Below are 12,739 nucleotides of genomic sequence, written 5' to 3' on the forward strand. Positions count from 1 at the left end.
TTTTTAGTTTTTATTTTAGCTTCTGAAAAATGTTGACATTTAAAGTGTTTACTATCAATAAATGGGCTTCTACTGACTACATGTTAGTATCTTTGCTTCTGAGCTTGAATCAGAGTTCATGGTCTGGTATTTACCTAAATTCACCTTAGTCGTTCTAGTTTATTTTTATTATTGTTGTTACAGGTTTTCTTTGTGATGGAAGAGGCAATCCCAAATCAAAAGAAATCTCCTGCTGCATTTTGCCCTCCTGACACAGAAGAAGGTCTCCTCTGTGAGATTTAGATTATCCTGCATATCTCAGTAATGTAACATTTTCATGGTGGCAAAGCCCTTTAAGAATCAGATATCATCTGGAATGTAGAGATTATGGAATATATCATTTGAAATTGCCAAATCAGTACTTCTACTTTGTTTTCTGAGAATTTTTCTCCAAAGAAATATTTAGTGATCATGATCATTATATACAGTTGATTTGTCATGTTTCTTGGATATAAAATTTGGACAGAAATTAGGGCATAGAAAATTTAGTGCTGTATCTTAAAACTAAAATGCCAATGATGAACTAGCTGAGAAAGTAACAATGCCTGCGTTGGACATTGTATCATAGAAAGATATTTTAGAATGATCTTTAATTATAAGATCGTTTTCTGTAAACCTCATTTAGATTCTTAGAAAACAAAGTAGAAGACAAAATATTAGTTTTTTCTTCCTTAAAACTTCCTGAAATGTTAAATAAGCAATTTCTTGTGTTTTTCTAAATAGTTCAAAATAAAGTTATCTGGAAGAATATCAAGACACTCAAATGGCTGAAATTAGGGAAAAAAAAGTAAAAAAGAATAATGAAAATCACAATGAAAGCACTATGAGAGTAAAAGTTGATGATACTATAAAAAAGTGATTAAGCATTAGATAAATGAACTTTTATTCACTTATCTATGCAGCTTTATAGTGCCCCCACAAAGAGCATTGTCATTGACTCAACACTTTGATTATGGGATTGGCCAATGAGATTTTAACAAACATGTTGCAGACTGAGACGTAATTGGGTTCCTACTTGCCCTTCAGCCATTTTGCAAATGAGATCATGTTTGGGCAAGCTGCTGGTCTCAGGAGGAAAGTAAGAGACTTGTGGAGGAGAGCCAAGGCATACTGACCCACTGACCCCCAGGAAGATAAGAAAGCCTGGTCAAGATAAACACAGTTATGAACATTCACCTAGCACCAGTGTATAATTTTGTCTGTGACAGATACAACTGTATTGGGCATAATTCCTGATCACATGGATGATATGCTGCACAGCTGGGAAAGACTAATAATTCTGAGTGACAGGATCAGAATTCAAAATATCTCAAGTGTGAGTAGAAGTTAACCAGGCAAATAAGGGACAAATGTTTCCCTTGAGTGAAGTAGACACATGGTTGAAGCCAGTATATCAAGGCTCACTGCCAGAATGGATTAAAATACTTTCACAAAAATTAAAGGGAAGAATGGCATTGAAATGAGCTTTCAGATAAGTTAGAAATAAAACCATGCAGTGCTCTGCAGGACATGTTATTTTGCATTTATCTGAAGAATAGAAAGTAGTAAATAGGTCTGGTCTTAGTCTAGACTAAGATCAAGATCAATCTAGAGTAATCATATATTGGATTGAACATTTTATATTTTATATTAAATTAGAAAGCTGATGTAGGATTATTGGTTGGAAATGAAAGGGAGGTAGGAGACTGATACAGTTGGAGACAGTGTGTTGCTCTGATACAAAAATTTTGGAGAATCGGATTGAAATTTCTGGTATAATTTTATTATTTCTGTGATGTTAAGAAAGTCATTTAACTTCTCTAAACTTCAGTTTCTTAATTGTAAAACATTTATAATAATAGCATCCCTCTGACAAAAGGTTGTTAAGTATAAATATATGTTACCAGAATTGAATGATACTTTTGCCATGGTCCTGCCCCTAAAATCATAAAGCTGAAGATAATATATACTATTTTCCCGAATTGGAAATGCCAGTCAGAGCTCCCCTCTCCAAGTCAAGTAAGCAGGGCACAAAGAAAACCAACTGTAGTAATTTTAGGTGATTACAAGAAGGGGAGACTCATTATCATCCTGTGTGCTTGCTAAGAAGCAGGAATCCAGAACTCCTATTTGCTGTTGCAATCAAAGAAGAATATTACGAAGTCATTCTTGGGAAAGCTGATGTGTGACCCTGGCTTTTCTTCTAGAGAAAATTGAAGAAGGCTGGCTGCAACAGCCTGCAATAGATATCTGCAAAGAGAAGGCACTGCTAATGCATCCAATAAGAATGTGTTTCTCTCCAGTAAAGTGGACACAGAGCTGAAACTGTAGAAGACTGTGAGGTAAGGAACAGACAGCAAGTGAAAGGAATTATGGAAAGTCAGAATATATCCTCCTCCTCTAGGGGCCTTGCAGAGAAAAGGACTTCATCAAGGGTCTTTGGAAGAGTTCAGACAGATAACTCACTTGAGAACTAATGCCTGGGCAATTTGTCCCACAGCAGGCATCAATAGCCTCATATTATGATAGCAATCATGCCCCTTCTTTTCTACCTGTCTACCCAGACAAATCCTGAAGAATCCTGATAGAGACTTTGGCAGAGGAGGAGGAGCAAATATCTGACCATACTTGTTTCACACTGTAGGTACCTACGGTTAGGCTAGGCCTGAAGTTGTGGAAAACACCTTGAAATAAATATGGAATTCACTTTGAGATTGGACTAGAATTTTTAGATTGGAAAGTGAGTGTTAATTACTGGCATTGTTGTTGTTTCAACAAAATTCAGCTGGAAAGCGATATAGTATCTGTCTAATTAACCCTGAAGGCATGAGAGAGGGAGATTCTATAGAGCATGAATGACAGAAATAATGGGAGGGAAAAACGTGTTTCAAATAAGCACATTATTAAATTAAAACTGTTCAATATACTAGTTTTACAAAGAAGTAATGAAATATTAGTTGATAAAGCACTTAAGACAGTGTATGTTACATGGTAAGGGCTCCATAAATTTTAGCTGCTTTTATAATTGTTGTTTCTCAAAGGAAAGATATAAAATTTCCATATGATCCAAAATAGAAAGGGCTGTATTGAATAGTAATGATGGAAAATTACAAAGGGAAAGATTAAAGAGCCATGTGTCAGGCATCACATAATAAACGTTGTGAACTTGAATGAAGATTCTTTCATGATTCTTTTAATTTTAGGATTCTATTATTTTAAGCATGAATTATTTTTCATTGTAGGGAAAATCTGTTTTTTTTTCCTCACAAATTATATAAACAATACAACTCTACATACATTTTTTAATTTAAAGAAACATAGACTACTCCTTTTTATCCTCTAAGAGCATCCACTATTAAATCAATATCATTCATCCTTTTGGTTTGGAGTATTAGATGCCTTTATCAAATGCAAATCATAAAAACTTGCCTGTCAGTATTCATTCTTTGATGGCTCTTTCTTTATCTTTGAAAATGATACTGACATGAATTGAGTGAAACATCACTATAGTACAGCTAAAACTGTCTGGCAAGGGACTGAGATTTTATAAACTGTAACTTACTTTCCTTTGTACTAACTCATTTTGAGCTTCTGCAGAAAGGATATTCCAACAACGCAAAACATATCAGAAGGTAAGCAAAGTATTTCATTTTTTTAAGCAACTGTCACTTTCAGAAATGAAAAACATCGTAAGTGTCTTGACTCAGAAAACAAAGCATTTCATTGTCAAGTTGAGAAAGAGTAATTCCATACTCACATCTTGATTGGTCATCTCCCAGTAGGGTCTCTCTCCATAAGACACAACTTCCCACATTACTATCCCATAACTCCAGACATCACTGGCAGAGGTAAACTTCCGGAAAGCTATTGCTTCTGGGGCAGTCCATCTGATTGGAATTTTTCCTCCCTAAAATTGAAAAAGATTTTAAAAACAACCTACATACTTCAAACGTATCTAGGGACATTGTTGCCTCACTGAAAAGATCTAGACAGAGATGTAGCATTCTTAAGTGAATCTGTTTGACAGCACACAGTCTCTTTTCACATCTCTCAGCCCATAAGCAGTTGTAGACTAACTACTAATTGGCTGTCTGGAAGGTTTCTAGTTTAAATTCTGTGTGACTACTGAAGTAGGTACAGAATCCACATCTCAATTACAGTCCTCAGTATGGTAGCTCTAAGTAAGGGAAAGCAGACAGTCAAGCAAACCAATAAGGTTTACTCTCATGACTTTCGAAGAGAGAGTAAAGGACTCAAATTCCCTGGGTGCTTCCTTTCTTTAATACAGAAATTTTAAGTGGAAATCATAGGTTGATGAATGTGACCCTGAGCTGTTTAGCAGTTAATAAGACAAGCATTAACATTGGAGATATATATATACATACACACACACATATATATATATGCATATATATAATGGGAGGGAAAAATATATATAATTTTATATATATATACACACATATATAATTTAATATGTATATTTATATATAAATATATATAATTATATATATCCACACATATATGTATATATATTGTATATATATCATTTTGTTTTATCTTATTTTATTGTATTTTGAGGCAGAGTCTTGTTCTGTCACCTAGGCTGGAGTGCAGTGGCACAATCTCCACTCACTGCAACCTCTGCCTCCCTCCCAGGTTCATGAAATTCTTGTCCCTCAGCCTCCCGAGTAGCTGGGACTACAGATGTGCACTATCATGCCTGGCTAATTTTTGTATTTTTAGTAGAGATGGGTTTTCTCCATGTTGGCCATGCTGGTCTCAAACCCCCGACTCAAGCAATCCACCCACCTTAGCCTCCCAAAGTGCTGGGATTAAAGGCGTGAGCTACTGCACCTGGTCTAACATTGGATATATTAAAACAAAGTTATACATTCCCTTGATGTTGTATTATTATTTATTTATTGTACTTTAAATTCTGGGGTACATGTGCATATCATGCAGGTTTGTCACATAGGTATACACATGCCATGGTAGTGGTTTGCTGCATCCATTGCCCCATCATCTACATATAGGTATTTTGCCTAATGCTATCTATCCCTCCTCAATCCCCCCACCTCCTGCTATTTCTCTCCTAGCCCCCAATCCCCCAGGCCCCAGTGTGTGATATTCCCTTCACTGTGCCTGGTATTTCTTTTAGACTTGCTTTTCTCTTTTCCTCTGTTGTCATATTTTTGTTTTTGTTTTTGGTTGGTTCAACTGTTTAAGAGGAGGGTATCTTGTTTGACTCAACCAAATTAAAAATTATTGAAATTGGATTGGGGGAAAATCCTACCACATTATCAAGTCTGGGTTTTTTTTTAATGGCATGAAAATTGATTTGGTAGACTTTCCCTTAGTTCATAAAATAAGCACTTTTATATCATGCCTCTTTTAGGGTAAAATTATTTTTCTCTTAACTTTTAAAAGCAGTCAAACCCAGATAACCAAATATTTTGTCTGCCATCAAATATATATTGAGAGAGAAAGAGGTGAAAATTTTCAGTATTTTCTTGTGAAAAGCCTAACATATGCCTTCCCATTTTGCAGGAAAGGAAAGATTTAATTTACATAGCAAGGGAAAAAATGGACTTAAATTGCTGTTCATGAACCAAAGTTTCAAGATATATAAGGAAATAACACTTCAGGGTCATACTAAAAATAATTTTGGGAATTGAAGTTAGATTTGAATTATTTGCTCTTTAGATATGTGGTAACACCATTTGAAGACTTACCTGAAACTTATTCTCATTCATTAAATATTCATAGACAAGATATGATTCCTAGCTATGCATAGATATTCTATAATGTCTTAATATTCCTTTTAGAATTGTCATTTGTTGATTATATTAAACTTTAGCCCATAATTTTTCTCCAGGTCCTCTGATCATCCTTTGTGTCTTCAATAAATCTGAAGTTTCTTATCTTCTCATCTCTCCATATACAGATTTTCCACAGGCTGCCACTATACCCCATTTCAGAGCACTAAGCCTTGAGAGTTTCAGGTTCTCTGTCTCACTTCACCCTGTAGCATAACACACTAACACAAATCTTGAAAAATCTACTTTTTGCACTTAACTAAGACACCAACCAGTCACACTGGCAATGGATTTTTTTTTTATAACTTCAGTCTTGCTCAGGCCAAGTTTATTAAGTGTAACTCTATTCTCAAGATAATTCTTAATCGAGCTTTCATGTAATGCAAATAATTACTATGATAGTTACATCTAGAAGAGGAAAGATAACCCCCAATTACTTTATTGATTAAGCTGACCATTGGAAGTCTTCGTTTGCTTTGATAAGATACTTTTGCTCTTCAGCATAGTACAAATCCCCATGAATCACAAAGCAAAAATATTTTTAAAAACCCTTATAATCTGAAAAAAAAGTTATTGTTAGACTACCAGTGGATGAAATTTTTGAAAGTTCAAATAAATAAGAGAGCATATATATAGATATAGATATAGATATAGATATATGTATATATTATTTTGAGAATGAAAGATATCAAATTGCATAGGGAAAAGGAAACAATGACAAATCTCTATGTTCACAAGGGTTTTAGACATCGAGGATATCTAATTTACTGACATTGAACATATTTAGAATTAAGCAGATATTGTTTATCATGAGGAATTCAAACTCAATATCATCTCTCTATTAGAAATCACCCATAAGATTCAGTTGTAGCAATATCCACAGTTTTTCACAGAAATAGATGTCAATTATATAACATATGAATTCAGCAAGCAATTACATTGTCATAAAAGAGTGTTAACTTATGTGAAATATGACAATATGAGTTAGTGATCAATTTTCCATAGTGAGGACTTAAGTTTTTAATTAGGCATTACAACACCTCCAGGAAATCAAAACTTTTTGATAGAATAGCTCTTTTTTCCCACAATGTAAATCTTTAAAAGGTAGGAGCTAGATATTTCTGTATTTACTTTACAAGTGAGGACAGTATAATGCAGAGAGTTGAAACTATTGGTAATATTATATATGTTTACATATTCATATATGTGTGTATATATACATACAATCTTTAGGAGATTCTGTATTTAGCTCTTTTCTTTTAAATTTTGCAATCTGTATCCATTCTGAAGTAAGATTTTTTATTTTTAGTATCTTCAGGAAAAATGAATTATTGAGACTCAGATATTCTAAAGTTAATATTTAAATTTGCTGGTACATAAAAGGAAGAATTTTCTTAGTTTTGATTTTCTCTCTTTCTCTCCCTCACTCTCTCTCGTTTTGACTTTGTTGCAGGAATGCCCTTTTAGCTATTTCTTTTAGAATCTTTAAAAATTAAATGCCTCTGGTCTAGTGTTTCAGAAATGCACTCTGTTAGATCTTACCCTTGTGGTGTAGGCTGCCTCAGGATCGTCTTCCAGTACCCGGGAAAGTCCAAAGTCAGACACTTTGCACACAAGGTTACTGTTGATTAAGATGTTTCTAGCAGCAAGGTCTCTATGCACATAGCCCATGTCAGAAAGGTACTTCATTCCTGCAGCTATGCCTCTCAGCATGCCAACAAGCTGAATCACAGTGAACTGCCCATCGTTTTTCTATAAAGGCAATGTAGAAATATTAGTCTAGCAACACCAATCACTGGGGGAAAATATGAGTGGTCTGTATTCAATGCCCCAAATTTATACCATCAATCACTAAAATTCATATGCAGTTTCTATCTGAAGGAGAATGGGAAATGTTAGAAAGTATATGGTTAACTTGGTAAAGTTTATCTTTCCTCTGCTTGGTCACAGCAAATAAAGGTTTTGAAAACTCTGGTGAAAAATCTCACGTAGTTGCCTTTTTCTGCACTGTAACTCCTTTATTCTCAGTCATCACAGGGTTTATTCACACTCCAACCTATTACCTGCCTTGGGTCAACACTCTACTATTTTGAGGTGATTTAAAATAAGCTAGCTGGATAGACATATTAAGGTAAAGAAGAAACGGCCAGAAGCGATAAAGGAGTTTCTGCAACAGCAATTGGGAGATGGGTGACTGAGCAACGACCAGGAAAATGTTAGCAATTTTTGGAAGTTTGTCATCTTTGTCAAGGGCACTGAACTTATTGCAGTTACACAAACTCATAAAGCTCAACGGATGGCTACTTTAAAATAAAGGAATGATGTGACTCTAAGAGACTGGAGAACTTAAAGGTGTGGTTAAAAAATTTGGTAAGATAATTTGGCAGAATCTGGTGATTGGAAGGAAAATTTGATTTTCAGTGGACCACTATCAGATTCATTGCATAGGCTCCTCTTAGAATTGTTATCAATGCCACAGTGCTGTCACGTTTTCCTGCCAATGGTAATGAGAACTATAGTAAAGTTACAAATTGCCAGCCTATATGCTTAATCAGGCCTGCAAATACGTTCTGTGGTCTAACACAAGCTATTTACTAATAAAGTGGGTTGCCAACATTTAAAATTTAGAGATTTGCACATAAAAATATCTTAAAAGATCTTAGCCTGAAATCTTGGTGATCTAATATCAGCTACTGTCGATTACCACGTGACCTCTGCTGGTACAAGTAGGGACTGGTCCTCAGATGGATTAGGAACACTTACACTCCAACTTGACACCTTCATTAATGACTTGCCTGGGCTATTTACACATGTTTTTGCAAATTAACGCATACTTACATAAAAATTTAGGGGCATATAATTAGGATTTGTGTGAGTTTTCTGAAAAAGATAATTTTCAAACCAATATTCGCTTTGGGGTATAATTACTGTGACTCTATAAATTTCTATTCTATTAAAAACTCAAGCTTTAAAGTGGCCCAATTTCAACTTCAACATCACAGCCAATATATAAATAACACCTTGAATAACTAAATTATTCTGAAATCCTACCTTTAGAAATGTATCTAAAGAGCCATTCTCCATATACTCTGTCACTATCATCACTGGTTTACCTGAAAAGAAAACAGAGTGGTATAACCTGCTGCTCTTCGATTTTGCATTCTTATCTGGGAAAAGCTTACCCAGAAGTTTTTATTAGTGTCCAAACTACATATATATAATGTGTATATATATTCATTTAAAAATGTCCTCTTTGAGTAAGAAGCAAATTCCTGATATAATGATATCTTACTATCATGGGTGAGTCAGTAAGAAAAAGTAAGAAAAATGTGTCACAAGGTGAACAACAGATTGATATTTAAGATACACACACACACACACACACACACACACACTTGCCAATATCATAATTTATGTAGAAAATGTGTTTAAGGATAATTTTATGAGTTTTAGGATAAATTCTATTTTAATAGAAGTAATAATATAACATATCCAATAATATTCAGCAACACACTAGGAACATATTCATCTTTCTCATTCTCACAATTCCAAATAAAAACTCCCATCCTATCTTACTTCCCTGTTTATGATGCCTTGAATGTACACTGTGTTTTTCCTATCTTTACCTCTATGTTTCTGTAACTCCTTTCCTTATGACTACCTGCCTTTCCTCTCTCTGCCACACACTTACAGTCTCTGTTAATCACATTTTTTATTTTTTAAAACTCTGTTCTCATTGCTATGTGAAAGCTTTCCTTAGCAACCATTATTTATGATGAAAAGAGTTCTCCTCCTTCCATATCTGACATTGACATGCAGCCTAGACGTTAGGTGGACAAACTCTGGAGCCATACTTCTTGGATTTTCATCCCAGAACAATCACTCACAACTATGTGATCCTGGGCAAGTCAATTCTTATCTCTGTGCCTCAGTTTTCTCATCTGTAAAATGAGGATAGCAATGGCATCTACCTCATAGTCTTTTTGTCCACCAAGTCACACGGTTATCCAAGGCACTAAAAATAGTGCTTATTGCTCAGCATTTGCTATTCAAGGATTTAACATTTTAAAAATAAATTTTATCAACTTTGTATCTGTGTGTTGGCTTCCTTGCTAGATGTAAGTTGACTAAGAGGACGGATCATCTTAATCCTTATAAAATTGTGACATTTTGTAAGATGAAAACAGCGAGATAAAAAATTCTTGCTGTACAAGAGAATATCTAGAACATAGTTGTTAGTTTTATCATTCCATATTTTCACTGTATTTAAGACACGCCCCATTGCTCTTTAATAGAAACACATGACTTAAAACTTAAGTGTTAATTTAAAGTATTTTGAGTTAAGAAAAAGGATACCTATGACAATAAAATTACCATATATGTCAATTAATTAACCTTTTATTTTATAAAGAGAAACAAAGACTATAAAATTGTGAAATGCATTATAATTAATTTAATGACATTCTTCAGAAAAGTGCCTGTATTTTACTGGATAATTGATTGACTCAGGACATAGAATGACAGCTTGCATATTTATGCATATCACATTATCCAGAAGTGCAAATATAGATATAGAACTTTTGACTATTACATATGAAAAAGAAATAAATGGGAAGAAAAAAGAGTTTTTCATTCCCAGATCACTTAAAACTCACTGTTTATAATAAGGTAAGACAAGTCAGTCTAATTCTCACTTAATTATCTTCTTATAAAATACTTTAGAGACAATATTTCTTTAAATAGAACGTGACAAATGTATTGCAAAGGCAGATACATTTCCTTATCCTCTAAAGTTTATGAAAGTTGTAAAAAAGTTTGTCTCAAATAATTTATTTGACACAGGTTTGTACCTGTCCATGTTAGGTGAGAGATCACATATGCAGAGATTGTGCATTTTGGATGTAATTTAATTTGCACATTGAAGAGTGAAGGGGTCACTGGTGTAATAAAAGGTGTCCAGAGTTCCAGGAAGAGAAGAAGCACATGTCTATCCATATTGTCAAGAAGCAGCCCATCAAGTTCAAATATGGTCAGAGCTCTGATTTTTCTTTTTTGAAATCATAGTCACAGGAGATGAGGTGGCAAATACTGACTTTAAAACTAGATAGAAATGAAATTTCTTACTAGATAAATAATTATTTAGATTGTATTTGTAAATGGTTCTGAGAACACAACAGGAAAAAATGATATTAAATTTTTTATCCTTATTATGATTTTAATCTACCATCTTGAATAGACAATGCTTGCAACTTAAACTTTAATTATCTTGTCAGACTCTTTTTAAAGAACCTCAGGCAAACTCTAAAATAGACACAATTCTGATTTGGGTCCTTTTTGTCCCATTCTCACATCTCAGAGCCTATTTCATATCCATCTGAAGTCCTTTTCTTTCCAGAGTACAAAACTAATATACCTCTCCCAGGAGAGATAGCCCCAGTGTTTGGGCACAGGCACCTATATGTCAGAATTTATACCAGTGATAATGCCAAAGTATCCTGGATCATCCCGTGATATTAAGCATTATCCCATCATTTGCCTAATTTCAGGAATTTGAAAGTACTCAGCAAAGAAATGGCTATGCACATAAAGGGGACACATGGGAAACTCCAGTGTCAGCTCTTTACCAAGAGTATATAAAGATTTCAATCAATTTACAACGAATAGAGCCAAAAAGGTATGTACCTGATGAAGATCAGCCCTAATCTAACTAAAAGGAGGCCTAGATTTTCTGGAATCAACTTATAATTCCAGAAATGCTCCTGTGTGACTTTTTTACTTGGACTCTGACTGATCTCTCCCCTCATTTAAAATATCTATTGAGAGGGTTGTCAAATTATAATGAATTGAAAGAACTGAACTCCAGCAGACATCTGGAGAATATAGTCTCAGCTTTTCCTGCTTGGTACGTCTAAGCTCATATCACATGAACAGACACCTTGTGCTCCACTAATCTATGTTATCGTTATCTCCTTTACCCCATGTCCTTTATGTTTGCAGGGCTTTTACTGTATTTCTGCTTATAGCGCTTTCAGTTTCTTTCCTCTTTCTTTGCCTAGAATTTTATTTTTCTGCCTACTTTTTCATATTTTGGCTTTCTTCCTAGATTTATGGGTCAGTAGTAAATATTACTGCTGCTCATCCAAAGTCCAGTGAGTCAGATTTGGATGGAATTCTCATATAACAATTATTTTTTTCTTGGGAAAATCTGTACCTTAAATTCAACCCCAAATTCATTGAACTTAGAAGACAGAATTTATATTCTAAAGAGAATGCACTGATCAGACAACTTATTAAAACTGAATAATATATATTTGGGGAAAAAAAGGAAGATGGGCACCTGACATTCATCCTGTAAGATTTTTCAGCTTAGAGTCACCTGATTTTAAAAGTCAGATAAGTTATTTATGACAGTGTAGGTTGCGATGTGAAAAACAAAAACATTATTTGAGAAAGATGATAAGGACCTAAAGCACCTCTCATATTTTACATGATGGGGGAAAGCAATTAAAATGAATGTTTGCAAACAAGTGTGATCTTCTTTTGTTGACAAGAATAGGACACTTCAGGACCCATTCGATTATTTTTCATGCTTGAGTCATTTTAATGCTAATTACATTTAGTTTGGCTTATGTTTTGTCTCAGTTCCTGCTAGCCTGCAAAAATGACATAGCAATAATTAACATGGCTTACTCTAACCCTTGTAAATTCAATAAAACTGTATAAATCATTTTCCATTATCCAGCTTGAAATACAAAAAGTAGATCTGCCAATATTTTGAAAGCATGTTATCAAAATTCCATATAAAAAGAGCTCATAAAGCATGTCAAAACATGATTTTAATCACAGAAGAGAGTTTTATATTACTTTATATTATTTACTGAAGGTCCAGACCAGGGAGAGTTCAT

The 12,739-nt window shown here is 34.2% G+C and overlaps 1 protein-coding gene across 8 annotated transcripts in view; it reads right to left on the reverse strand.

The window, feature by feature from the left end:
- Positions 1-12,739, reverse strand: part of EPHA5 (EPH receptor A5) — a 343,436-nt gene that overhangs the window by 23,527 nt on the left and 307,170 nt on the right. For all 8 annotated transcript variants that reach the window (XM_064367513.1, XM_021666284.2, XM_064367510.1 and 5 more), the window contains 3 exons: positions 8,886-8,947; positions 7,377-7,586; positions 3,776-3,925 (listed from right to left, as the gene is read on the reverse strand). In XM_064367513.1, the coding sequence (XP_064223583.1) occupies positions 3,776-3,925; positions 7,377-7,586; positions 8,886-8,947 (422 nt within the window). The remainder of the gene's footprint in view (positions 1-3,775; positions 3,926-7,376; positions 7,587-8,885; positions 8,948-12,739) is intronic.

Source organism: Aotus nancymaae, unplaced genomic scaffold (genome assembly GCF_030222135.1).
Source record: "Aotus nancymaae isolate 86718 unplaced genomic scaffold, 86718_ANA_hifiasm-v0.15.2.pri h1tg000006l, whole genome shotgun sequence".
In the NCBI taxonomy this organism is placed as follows: Eukaryota; Metazoa; Chordata; class Mammalia; order Primates; family Aotidae; genus Aotus; species Aotus nancymaae.